Below are 14,587 nucleotides of genomic sequence, written 5' to 3'. Positions count from 1 at the left end.
TGATGAGTGCTGTTGGTATGCTTGTAGACAGAGCAAAAAAAAAAAAAAAAAAAATTCCGACGGGCAACCCCTGATGTTTATGGGAAGCCCCGATATTCATTCTGGAAAGATACATCAAAGCCAGAGGCAACAAATAGACTTTTTTTATTTCTTCGAGATGATCATTAAACGGAGCACATTTGCTTTCTGCAGTCATTTTCGAAAAGCCCTTCCTACAACAGGCTCGTCGAGATCCATGAGACTAACGCATCCCGTTTCATCGTTTCGAACTGTTTTCGAGCAGTCCCCGATCTTCGACCAGTTTTCGAGCAGTCTTCGACCTTCGAACAGTTTTCGAACAGCTCTCGAACAGTTTTCGAACAGTTTTCGAACAGCTCTCGACCAGTTTTCGAACAGCTCTCCAACAGTTTTCGAACAGTCCTCGACCTTCGACCAGTTTTCGATCAGTTTTCGAACAGTTCTCGACCACTTCCCGAAGAGTTTTCGAACAGTTCCTCCCGTCATTAAGAGAGGTTGAGATGGGATGCGTTCTCGTTTCAGAGGATTAGAGATCTTTGTGAAAAGCGTCTTTCCTCTGCTTGAGCTTCTTGAGTTTGTAAACTGAATCGAATTCCAAATCGTCTCGAGTAACCTCCATTTACAGTTTCCCTGTGAACGGTGGAGTAATGACGGGTTTGTGAGCCGTTGATTGATTTATTATCGTGAGAGGGAAGTAGGCGAGACGCAGCAGCTGAAGAAGTAGTAGTAGTAGGAGTCTGTTGAGAGAGAGGGACAGAGAGGAGGGAAGGGAAGGGAAGGGAAGGGAAGGGTTCGTGTGGGTTGAAGATCTAGTCTTGAGTTTCCGCCGCCGTCTTCTGTCCCCCTGAGGCACCTCACCTGAGAGATCATCATAGCCATTGTTGCAAGAAACTGGTGTCAAGGTGAGCGCACCCGCTGGGTAAGAACCCTGAGGCACGTTCCTCTCCTCCCCCGCTGGTGTTCTCTCTCTCTCTCTCTCTCTCTCTCTCTCTCTCTCTCTCTCTCTCTCTCCCAGGCGGCTTCGTCTTCCTATATATCCTCTTGATTCGAGGTTCAGGAGAGAGAGAGAGAGAGAGAGAGAGAGAGATAGAGAGAGAGTTTTGAGTGTTTTCGATTAAAGTATTTTTTTTTTTGGTAACGAATGAGTACTGCAAATCAAAATATTTTTACTGTAAACCAAAGTATTTTCTTAAGCGGAGGAGTACTGTAAATAAAAATGTTTTTCTTAAATGGATGAGTGTGGTAAATCAAATTATTTTTTGAAAAGGATGAGTGAAGTAATCAAAGTATTTTTTTTAAACGGATGAGTGAAGAAAATCAAAGTATTTTTTTAAACGGATGAGTGCAGTAAATCAAAGTATTTTTTAAACGGATGAGTGAAGTAAATCAAAGTATTTTTTTAAAACGGATGAGTGAAGAAAATCAAAGTATATTTTTAAACGGATGAGTGAAGTAAAATTAAATATTGTTTTAAAACGGATGAGTGCAGTAAATTGCAAAGTATATTTTTTTTGTTTAACGATGAGTGAAGCAAATCAAAGTATCTTTTAACGATGAGTTGCAGTAAACAAAGTATTATTTTTTAAACGGATGAGTGAAGTAAATTAAAGTATTTTTTTAAACGGATGAGTGCAGTAAATCAAAGTATTTTTTTAAACGGATGAGTGAAGAAAATCAAAGTATTTTTTTAAACGGATGAGTGAAGTAAATCAAAGTATTTTTTAAACGGATGAGTGCAGTAAATCAAAGTATTTTTTTAAACGGATGAGTGAAGTAAATCAAAGTATGTTTCTTAAACGGATGAGTGCACTAAATTAAAGTATTTTTCTTAAACAGATGAGTGCCATAAATAAAATTATTTCTGTTGTCAACGGAAGAAAAACTGAACCTTTATTTTCTTGCTGTCACTGCAGTAATTGCTTCCAGTGTATGTACCATTTTGTCCTTTAATTTTTAAGCAATTTTGAAGCTGCAGAAAAAGCAAAAATAGTGTGCAAGCTACGTTAATTATGTTAATTGCCTGTTAAGTGATAATGTTCTCTTCTCTCTCTCTCCTCTTTTCCAGTGCGTCATCATGGTAGGGACCTACAAGGCATCCTACTTGGAAAAACTGCCGGTGGAAAATATCGCTCTCTGGTTATCCTTAGCCGAAGGACTCCTGCTGCCTCTGGTCCTGGGCCTCGTCGACGCCACCTTCAGCGAGGCTGCAGGGGCATCTTGCTCCAGGGACAAGAGTCAGCTTCATAAATACAATGGTTAGTTGTTACTTAAGGATTTCCCTTCGTCTTTCTTTCATTGCAGAGTTCTGTTCGGTTCCCCTTATTTTATATACATGGACATAACTGTGGATTTGTTTCTCCATTTGAAGACTCGTGCTACTATGAAGATTTTTTAGATAATAATAATAATCATGATGACGATGAGAAGAAAATAATAAGAATTGAAAAGACCGTATATAAAATAAATTCCACTGATGCTGCCATCCTCTTTAACAAAACATGTTTGAGAGAGGGTCTCCTATACCTTCAAATGATAATAATAATAATAGTTTTTATTACCAGCTCAAGGGATAAACTTTGAATATACAAAGGGTAGGCAATAACATACAGGCTCTAGATACATAAAATAACGTGATAAAAAAAAAAGATTAATCGGCAATATCCGCACTTGTTGAGGTAGCACGTATAATAAAAGATGGTATTCAAAATAATGGTAATAACCGTAGTTAAATTGAGGATAGTAGTTAAAAAACTGAATGTAAAAAACTATATTGATTATAATGACAGTAATAATGAAAAAAAAAAGGAAAATACCAGTAATAACAATAATCGTAGCGATACGATAATGATGACATGTTGCAAAAAGAGAGATTAAGTCATTCAGGGAACAAATGCCTCATTTTCCCATCTTCCCCACAATTTAGATCTTCTTGCCTCGCTAGTTAGGATGCTCTGCATTATTGTGTCATTGTTCATTATTGGTGACTTTCGTCTTTAGGACACATTTTCTTTCCTGTTAACTTTATTTCTTCAAATTCTTGTGATAATTTCCATTTCATATCTAGTTCTGTGCTGCCTTTTAAACTACTTGCCCTTAGTGTTGTCTTATAGACTACTTGCCCGTAGAGGGTTACTGCAGCGTCCCTTCGGCCCCTAGCTACAACCCCTTTCGTTCCATTTACTGTACCTCCGTTCATATTCTCTTTCTTCCATCTTACCTTCCACCCTCTCTTGACAATTGATTCATAGTGCAGCTGCTTTGAGGTTTTCCTTTCAAACATTGTTACTGTCAGTTTCCGTCTCAGCGCTGAGTGACCACATAGGTCCCAGCGCTTGACGTTTGTCCTATAGTTTATATTTTATTTTCTTCTAACTACTGTGAATGTTAGTAGAACTGCCTCTTGATTTTTTTCCTTCAAATTATTTGCTAAGTTTGCTGTGTCAAAAAAAAATCAAAATAAAAAGATCTTGTGTTTGTCAGTCTTTAATTTTGACAAACTGGTGTTGTGTAGATTTCCTTTTATTTGCAAATGATACAACAGATTTTTCTTGGCAAATGCTGTCTTAGTGTAAACCTGCATCGCCTTTTTGTACACTTAACACCGTTTTGAAAACGTAATATACGGTGTTTTTTTTTTTTTTTTTTTTTTTTTTTTTTTTTTTTTTGTCATAGATGCATACCTATGTATGCAATGCAAAAATGACACATTTTATTTGAAAGCGTACCATTGTTTAGATCTGTGAAGATGCCTATCCTTTAGTTCGTGTCAACGCACCCAACATTTGGTTTGAGAAAATTAACCTAATTTTTCTTGTAGGTGTAATCTAGGTTTTGTTTTTAAAGATTCCACACCTCAGTTATAGCTTTTGTATTTAAATATGCCACACCCTTTGTTACTAAGCTATAAACTCACCACAAAACACACTTTCTGGAAGAGAGGTTGCTGGACGTCCAAGGTGACGGTCTCTTCGAAGGTTCTTGCTGTCGTCTCGGGATATTCGACGGTGTGCCCAAGGATACTGTAGTAGATTCACATCAACCGTGTATCTGATGTCTAGGCCAGTCCCTTACGACGCTCCTCATTGGCTGTTGATAAGCCAATCACAGGCCTGGAAACTCTCAGTCTCTCTCAAGAGTTGACATAGGCAGGATGTATGTTCCACTTCTCCTGAGAGATACGTCTTTCAAAAGCATCCTCCAGGAGAAGTGGAACATACATCCTGCCTACATGAACTCGAGAGAGAGACTGAGAGTTTCCAGCCCTGTGACTGACTTATCAACAGCCAATCAGGAGCGTCTTAAGGGACTGGCCTAGACATCAAATGCACGGATGATGTGAGTCTACTATAGTACCCATTTTGTTTTGATACTTGTATGTGGAGAAGTCAGAGGTGAAGGTCATCCTTCATAGTTTCTAGGCAATTTGCTTCGGTGTTTCAAATTTGACTTTTTGTTGCCAATTTCTTTTCCTGAACTTTTATTCAACTTGACTTTTCTGTTGATGCGTTACTTTCGAAATAGTTTTTTAAAGCTTCTTTTAACCTAATTTTAATTAGTTATGTATTTAACGTTTTCAGTTCCCTGTAATCATTAGGCTAAACGAATGACTATCCCTGTATTACAACTGTATAATATGAAGATATAAGTCCCATAAAAACTGTTTGAACGTTGCAACCATATATTGCGAGCACTTCTTTCTGTGGCCATGATCACAGGTAAAATATGGGCAGAGGTTGTCTTACAAGAGTATATATAATGTGCAAAGCATATGTAGGCGTGGCAGTAAGCCTCTGTTGGTATGCAAGATGGAGTTTTGGCTTGAGAGCAACACATATTGTGGTTTTATTGCTTGAAGTGATTCTTTAGAACGACACATGTAGTATTATTATGCATTTGTTAACCTTTATCAAACGGGAAATAATGTTTTTAGTGCAAAACATGTGGGCGAACATACTTTATTTTCTGGGATACATTTTAAACTCCAGATTACTTTGACATTCATTCCTCTGACCACGCCGTTTCCAGGACCCTATCTACAGGATGTCCATAAAGTCCCAGTACCATTGCAAGAATGTTTTGCTTGTAATGGTACTGGGAATTTGTGGACAGACACCCTGTATATCGACCAAAAGATAATGACGCACAGCGAAAGAAGTTCTCCATATTTCGATATACTGACGAAAGATATAGTTCGAAAGCGAAAGTGGATGTTTTACTGAAATTGCCTCTGTAACTCTGCATTGAATGAACTCTTTTAAGTGACGTGTAGACTGTATCGCCTACACCATCGTAATTAGGGGCAAGTGACGTGCATTGACAGCAGATATCAATGATTTCCTGGATTTATTAAATAAGGATTCTCATGTTACGCTTCTTGGGCGCGTGATGACACCGGAGCGTATCCAATACATTCACATTTTCTATTGGATGCAAGAGAATTACTCTATATATATATATATATATATATATATATATATTATATATATATATATTATATATATATATATATCGTTTAATATTCTGTGCGCTGTAATACGTATTTATTTATTAGCCGACTCTCCACTATGTAAGTGTGGTTGGTGTATCTGTTACGTATGGATGAAAGGGGGACGAGTAGAATTGAACTGAAAAGGCAACAAGTTTAGAAGGTCAAGTAGAAGGAGAGGAGGAGTGTATGTTGGTAGAAAAAAAAAAAGGGTGCAAGATTATGAAATCATAAGATGTCAAGGGCTAAACAGTGACTGACCTACACTGTTTCGTCGTGTTTAGTACTATAGATAGCCCTTGGTGGGATCAAATGTCCCTCAGTGCATTTCGTTATCTGCCTGAAATTTCAGGCAGTTCGTGAAATGCCGGGCTGTGCTTTGTGCCTGTAACACACACACACACACACACACACACACAACACACACATATATATATATATATATATATATATATATATATATATATATATATATATATTATATATATATATATATATATATATATATATATATATTTATCAATTCAAGCTACAAATGTCCTTTAATATCTAAATTCACTTTACCTCCCAAATGATATATTTTCATATATGTACCAAAGGGGAATTTTTTAGTTGATAATAATTTCGTCCCCCATGGGATCGAACCACCGTCCAAGTGGACGGGGACGAAATCAGGACAGTCAGTGACGCTATCCAATCAGCCAACAGAGACGCATAAGTTCATATCGATTCTGACCTTACAAATCACCCTCGATCTGGGTGGTTCGATCCCATGGGGGGACGAAATTATTATCAACTAAAAAATTCCCCTTCGGTACATATATGAAAATATATCATTTGGGAGGTAAAGTGAATTTAGATATTAAAGGACATTTGTAGCTTGAATTGATATATAAATGGATCACGGTTCGATGTGATAATTATTCATAACAAAAGGCTACGTGCTGTCAAACGCTCGAATTGGCTAACATGGTAGACGGGGTTTCATATCGATTCTAATTACGAAAGCACCCAGATCGAGGGTGATTTGTAAGGTCAGAATCGATATGAACTTATGCGTCTCTGTTGGCTGATTGGATAGCGTCACTGACTGTCCTGATTTCGTCCCCGTCCACTTGGACGGTGGTTCGATCCCATGGGGGGACGAAATTATTATCAACTAAAAAATTCCCCTTCGGTACATATATGAAAATATATCATTTGGGAGGTAAAGTGAATTTAGATATTAAAGGACATTTGTAGCTTGAATTGATATATAAATGGATCACGGTTTGATGTGATAATTATTCATATATATATTTATATATATATATATATATTATATATATATATATATATATTTTATATATATATATATATATATAATGTTACAGGGAATATGTAAAATCCATGAAATCCCTAGGGTATGTGTGAAATGACCAGTTCGCTTAGGAACATTGGTCCCCGAGAGCTAGTACTAAGCTCTGCGAAATACAAGGTTTATAGAATAAGGGAGAGAGGTACTACAGTCACTTTGGTCGCGGGGGTAGCTGTGGGGTATTTCCGTGATAGGCCTGAAGGACAGGGTGAGAGCGATCAAGGCAAGTAAGTACCTTGGGAACAACTTAAGTACCTTGGGTCGAAGGTATTGGGGATTAGGCCTGTAAGTGTCATATGTCCTTTTCACTCTGTTATCTTGTATACGTTTGGTGTATGAATTCTTTTTGAATTCATACAGATCACTGTACACATACAAAATCGTGGATTGATAGTGTTTGGCTTTCTAATATATAATAGAAGCCTTAGATTAATATGCTTGATAGGACTTAAAAAATCGATTAGTATTTGACCTGACAGTTATTTACGAACGCTTATTTATAATGCATTATTTAATAAACTAACATAAATATACATAGATAACAGACAACAGTATCTGACTTCATAATAGAAATGAAAAATACTTAGCAGAAATAAAAATAAAATCTTTTAGAATTGTCACGGCATAATTTAGTTAATTTACGCATCTTTTTTTTTTTTTTTTTTTTTTTTGCCAACGACATCTGACAAAAAAAAAAAACTATCACTTTAATAAGCAAGGATACACAATTTTCAATATGGCGTGCCAAGTCGTATAATACTCCATTGCCTGGTTTGAGTGTATTTTCTCCATTGTATACGTTTTATCCCATAAGCATGCCTAGAGTTTTTGCTGGCATAAGCTACCCTTGAATTGAACACATCAAACCAGGATTGAGCAAGCTCTATAAAGTCCCTTGTACTTTCCCAGAACATACTCTTCAAAAGTCCCTGACTTCCATAAAATCTAAAGCTTTAGATGTTGTTTCCGAAAGAAGCTGCACTGCTTTCCTCACATTCATACGTTGCGTACTCGTTACGTTTCTGTGTTACGTAACGAGTACATTTATGCTGCATGTCTCTCTTATATGCACTTTCTTCCAAATGTTTACTGCATATGCGATGAGTAGTAGGGTTAAAGTTGTCCTTTCTCTTACAACGATGAACCCATTTCTGTCTTGTTTCCTCATCACGAGGGAATCGGAAAAAGGATACCTCCTTTTTTCTATTTGAATAACAACCCAACACGGCGCAGCTGTTTGGCATCATTTGAATAATGATTTAGATTATATAAAAATGCAAAACTAAAACTAATTACTGCAGAGATGACTGAAGTGACCTGTGATCTACATTTGAATGAAACTACAGCTGAGTGATTTCTCGCCCTGACTTGTCCTTCAGGAGGTGCGGCTCTTGTGTGTGTGTGTGTGTGGTGTGTGTGGAATGCCGCTACCCCACAAATGACTCTTGGGGAAATAATGGGGTCAAAAGTGTTTTATCGTGTTTAGTACTAGCCCCTGGGGGAACAAATACACTTAAGGACATTTGATCACTCAGGGGCTAGTACTAAACATGGCAAAACAGTGTAGATGAATCACCGTTTCTCCGTGTTTAGTACTATAGTAGATTCACGTCAAGCGTGCATCTGATGTCCAGGCCAGTCCCTTACGACGCTCCTGATTGGCTGGTGATAGCCAATCAGAGGGCGGGAAACTCTTGGTCTCTCGAGAGAGTTCACATAGGCAAGATGTGTGCTCACATAGGCAGTATCCTGAGGGATACTTTTGACAGATGTATCCCTCAAGAGAGGTGAAACATAAGTCCTGCCTATGTGAACTCTCTCGAGAGAGACTGAGAGTTTCCAGCCCTGTGATTGGTTTATCAACTCCCAATCAGGAGCATAGTAAGGGACTGGCCTAGACAAGATTAATCACTGTTTCGCTGTGTTTAGTACTAGCCCTCGGGTTCAAATGTTCCTGAGCGAATTGGTCATTACACACATGGCCTTAAGGATTTCGTGAAATCTGATTTCACATATTCCCTTTAACATATACTACATATATAGTGTATGTTTGCGTTTGCCCTTGTATACGTATTTTAGTGTGCATGCCTTATAATAATTTTGTTCTCTCACATATTCTAGCTCCTTCAGTTAATTAGCAAATTTATTTATTTATTCATTTAGATCCAATAAAGTATGAAAACGCGCCTTTGCAGATGAATTTGAATAAACTCATATAATACTGAGGATTTTGAATGAACTCATATTATGTAAGTGGATTACGTAGTAATCCGGGATCTTACGTTGGTCGTAATGTGTGTACTGCTTCTGCTTTGATATTACGATTACGTACGTCTTTGGTCAAAATTGACCGGCATGTTCTGTGTAATTCTACCTGCATATCTTGGAACTGTCGACTTTATGTCAATCGGTGTCTGTGCACGTATGTCAAATCAGACATTTTCTTTCTTATTTTCTCCTGCGTGCATGTGCTTCTGGAGTCAGTCTCTTGCAATTAATGATTCTGGAGTCGTTGGAAGAAGCGTTATTGGCGGAGAGGGTAAGACCAGCAACTCCACTTTGAGTGGGCCGTGAAAAGGCTGAGGCAAACGGGCCGCCTGCCTGAATGAAACGGTGGGCATCTGGGCGTGACCTCAGTGCTCAGAAACCTTTATAGCTGGTTCGGTCTCTCTCTCTCTCTCTCTCTCTCTCTCTCTCTCTCTCTCTCTGGGCGTGCGGTGGTACTATAGTATAGTGTGTAAGTACTTTCCCTTGGCAGGGTATTTAGGTCGATGGGCACGGGTTCCCCTCTCCTGTAGTGCAAGGGCCATGCCCCTGCCACCCTATGGTAAAAGCAGAGACCTGGAACTGATGGTGGTGGGTGCTGGAGTGGCGGAGAAGTCGTGAGAAGTTACTGAGACGTAAGGGTAAAAATAAGAAATATGATTCGAGTTGGCGGTCATAAAAGATTGCATGGGAGGGGATTGTGTTTTGTGTGTGTGGGGGGGGGATGAGTAGAAGGTATTGTGAACGTCAGGGTTATATGGAAGGACAACAATGGATGTGGCGGAAATTCTAGTTTTATACAAGAGAGAGAGAGCGTTTATCTGTATGCTTAGGCATTGTCTGTTTATTTCTCATGAAATGATCATTTGACCTATGTGCTAATATCGTTGCCTATATCTTTTAGATTTTATTCATAATAATACTGTCTTTCGCTTTAAATGTACTAAGGTATTAAAACTGAGTCAGCTTAAACACAACTCTTGCAGCGTTCCTCATTTTTCATACCTCCAAGATCATGTTTTACGAATGAACTAAATAACGCGGGGCTACATTTGACCTTTGACCTGTCACAGAACGATAGAGAAGACTGTGGAAAATCCAACGGTATGCAGAGAACGTTTCTACCATGACTGAAACGATAACTGAAGACGATTTATCGTGTGTCTCAGGTGACGTCAGGAAAGGTTAGGTGACACGTCAAAATGATGGGACAGGGGCCTCTTATAATTGCCTTTTGGGAGGGGGGGGGCAGCTACGAGTGAGGTTGTGTGGGTCAGTTATACAGGTCAAGTTCACTCTAATTCACTCTAATGTCATTTAAGGCATTAAATCACATATTTTATCCCATTAATAAAATCATCTGGGTAGTATTTCATGCCATAGTATTATGGACATGATTTTCCAGTTGCCCAAAAGGTCATGCGTAATGAACCATCACCTGGGATTCCCAGCCTTTCATCCTTGTCCAAGACCCATTGAAATATGGTCGTCACTTACGCCCATCAACCAGGCACCAAATAGAAAAGGACCAGAGATTTAGGCTATTACGGTATTACGTTTGTTTCATTTCGCTGAAACCGATTAATCTTCAAAGTAGTGGTACCGGATCTATAGGGATCTTTCTTTGGAGTGTATTTAGGATTATTACAATATATATATGTATATATATATATATATGAATGGCAAAAATGTTCTGTTGTAGACGATATTCTAACATTTTGCGATAATAGGTGGGGTAATTTCAATGTATTCCTTTCAGGCGTAAATGCATTAGTGCCTAGCATCAAATTTAAAGTAGAATGGGAAACAGACAACAAAATTCCTTTTCTTGATGTTTTCATAATTAGAGACACGACCGAATGCAAATTTACCATATACAGAATACCAACGTTCTCACTTTCATACATTCACTACTTCAGCTATCATGACATTCCTATCAAGATAGGGGTAGCCAGCAACCTATTCTTAAGAGCCTTACGAATTTGTTCCCCAGATTTCCTGGAAGAAGAATTTGAGCTAATGCGTAAGCAGCTTTCGTCTTTAAGGCATCCTGACCATATAATTGAGAAAGCAATTCACAAAGCTTACATAATTTTCTACCGACCCCCTTAAGACAAGACCAGAGACACCCGACAATAAAATAAAAATCCCACACCTGGACAGGATTAAGATGGACACCCAGACCCCCGGAAAATCTAACTATCCCTTTTGCCTTAACCTACCCAAATAGCCTAGCCAAATCCCTGATTAGTCCAACAAAAGACATCCCCCAAGGACACAGGCATTTACAAAATCTCATGCCTGGACTGTGACCAATCTTACATTGGTTTTACAGGAAAATCACTTCCCCAGAGATTAATACAACATATAAGGGCAGTTAGGTAAGGACAGCAAAGCTTAGCTATTTTTAACCACATAGATAACCATAACCACAGAATAAACTGGAATTTGTCACGTATTATTTATAGCAGCAAGTGGTACAAGAGCCAGATGATAGAGTCGGCCTTGATTAAACAAAGACAGGTAATGAACATGTCATATGTCTTAGTTAAAATCTTCCTTCATCCAACTAAGCGAAGAGAAATTAATGGGGGTGGGGGTTGGGGTGTCCTTGTCAAACAGCTTACCTGCAGATGGATCTCTTGGTAGAATACTGCCTCTTCTGTGACTTTCTCATTCATACCTACCTGAAGAGAGAGATAGCAGTGTCTGAAATACAGTATACTTACTTTCTATATTTTGGCGTTGATATATATATATATATATATATATATATAGTATATATATATATATATATATATATATATATCGAGCTACAATGTCCTTTAATATCTAATTCGCTCTACCTCGGAATTAATATATTTTCATATATGCTTAACCGAAGGGGAATTTTTTCTCGATAATAGATTTGCCTGGACCAGGGCGCGAACCTATGGATCCTTTCAAACCCAGGAACGTCAGTGAAGCTTTTACCTACTACACCACCTCTCGCGGTGGTGTAGTAGGTAAAAAGCTTCACTGACGTTCCTGGGTTTGAAAGGATCCATAGGTTCGCGCCCTGGTCCAGGCAAATCTATTATCGAGAAAAAATTCCCCTTCGGTTAAGCATATATGAAAATATATTAATTCCGAGGTAGAGCGAATTAGATATTAAAGGACATTGTAGCTCGATATATGTATATGAATCACGGAAATGTGATATGACTTATATATATATATATATATATATATATATATATATATATATATATATATATATATATGTGTGTGTGTGTGTGTGTGTGTGTGTGTGTGTGTGTAACACGTACACACATACGGTACACACACACACACACACACACACTTATGTACATAGGCTATACACACAGCAGTAGTAGTTGTTGTTGAAATATTCATCAACTAAGCAAATAATCATTGTAGTGGTGTATTTCGTCATTGTTAACTAGAGTCCAACTTGAGTTGCGTACGAATAACCCCTTGTAAACCTGAGAGTTTTCACCAGCTATGGTTGGCACTTCCTACCTAATCTGTCTTTAGGGCACTCATATCACTTCTCTCGACGCCAAGACCTGTGCTTGTGGAATTCCTTGACAAGTGTACCTTGGATTAACCGATCAATGTGTATGGCAAAGAGCTGAATAGGGGGCATGTGTTGAATGACAGAGTCCCCCCTTAATGGAATATGAAAGAAAACTGCTCCATTAGTTTTCGCGTAATCAAAGAAAACTCGTTTGAAGACGTTAACCCTGTCAAAGAGGAAACAGAAAGAGGTCCTCTCTCTCTCTCTCTCTCTCTCTCTCTTCTTAGGACATATTTAGCAAGGTGAAACTGTGACAGTCCATTTAATCATTACGCTGCAACTCAAAAGCTTAAATAATCCTCTAATGTGCAGTAAGCGGTACAATATTAACGATGCAACCTTGGAATCTCATTTTGTGTCCTTGAAAATCATGAAAGATTGATTGAGTGATTAGTTCTTGCTGGCGTCGAAATGACGAAGTATTATGAAAGAGCCATCTGTAAGAGTTTGTATGTTAATGTCAAATCCTATCATTTTTTTTCAACTGTCTTGTTGTCCTCTCGTGATGATGGACGTCCTGTCTTTTCAGAAAGCGAGGGCCCCTTTCGACTCTTCCCGAAGGAGGAGGTGAAGTCTTTCCCCTTGACCAACGGATCCCTGTTCTCGTCCCTCCTCAACATGAATGTCGACAATCCTAACCAGATCATTCCGTCCTACAGGCCAGGTGAGAGTTATATAAAGACTTTTAGGGAGTCCTTTAACTTGTACGATTGTCGTTAGTTTTTATTGGTATCAGTTGCTGTGATATCCTAAATGCCAGGTCATATTTTGTTACTCCTTATTTTGGTTTCTTTTAGTATATCCAGGGAAATGTGTCATGTCCCTCAAGTGCTTTTTGCTTATGTAGTGATATTGAAGGGTCCCTACTTGTTGCTACAGTAGATTCACATCAACCGTGCTGTTGATAAGCCAGTCACAGGGCTGGAAACTCTCCTCGGTCTCTCGAGAGAGTTCACATGAGCAGGATGTATGTTCCACCTCCTCTGAGGAATAGTTTTGAAAGAAGTATCCCTCAGGATAGGTGGAACATACATCCTGCCGGTGTGAATTCTCGAGAGAGACTGAGGAGAGTTTCCAGCCCTGCGATTGGCTTATCAACAGCCAATCAGGAGCGTCGTAAGTGACGGGCCTAGGCATCAAATGCACGGTTGATGTGAATCTACTATAGCAACAAGTAGGGACCCTTCAATATCACTAGATAAACAAAGAGCACTTGAGGGACATGGGACACACATTTCCTCGGATATACTAAAAGAAACCAAAATAAGGGATCACTCCGGTACAGAGATGGTTTGAGGACCATCTGATTGAGGTGTGTGGTGGTTAGAAGGAGGGGGGGCGGTTGTAAAGACAATTTTGACCAACCTAGTCATTTTCACCAAGTTGAACTAGATGCAATATACCATAGGTTATGTTATATGTACAAACCCAATTTTTTCATGGTTATTTTTTATTTTTATACAATATTTTTTCTCCTAGGTTATTTCATGATGCAAAAGAAAATAAAGATTATATGTGTGTCATATATATCGACCTGTAATTTCTTACTTACATATTTTCATACATAAATTCACACACTCATACAAATGCACACACTATACGGATGAGTATTTAAACAACTGTCAAAAACTGTCCATTTTTTACCACATCAAAATCAATATTGATCGGGGTAAACCGCCCCCCCCCCCCCCTCGCTCCCAGTAGTATAATTAAACATGAAGGGCCAATTTTATTTTTGTATCACGAAAAGAATAGCCCTTTTTTTATTTCTTTCCTCTTGTTAGTAACAGGGTAATAATGTTGTTTGATGGTTTTGCGCATTTTGGTGTCATTATTAGCGAGAATTCAGAGTATAGTAAGTGTCTGTCTACCAAGTTAACTT

At 38.4% G+C, this 14,587-nt stretch overlaps 1 protein-coding gene across 1 annotated transcript in view; it reads left to right on the top strand.

The window, feature by feature from the left end:
• Nucleotides 1-14,587, top strand: part of LOC135212746 (uncharacterized) — a 216,469-nt gene that overhangs the window by 194,393 nt on the left and 7,489 nt on the right. Inside the window, exons 3-4 of the mRNA XM_064246473.1 lie at nt 2,084-2,273; nt 13,235-13,369. Of these exons, the coding sequence (XP_064102543.1) occupies nt 2,084-2,273; nt 13,235-13,369 (325 nt within the window). The remainder of the gene's footprint in view (nt 1-2,083; nt 2,274-13,234; nt 13,370-14,587) is intronic.

The sequence above is a fragment of the Macrobrachium nipponense genome, chromosome 41 (assembly GCF_015104395.2).
Source record: "Macrobrachium nipponense isolate FS-2020 chromosome 41, ASM1510439v2, whole genome shotgun sequence".
NCBI classification, from domain to species: domain Eukaryota; kingdom Metazoa; phylum Arthropoda; class Malacostraca; order Decapoda; family Palaemonidae; genus Macrobrachium; species Macrobrachium nipponense.
The sequence above is the reverse complement of the archived record's forward strand: the minus strand, read 5'-3'. Positions and strand labels throughout refer to the sequence as shown.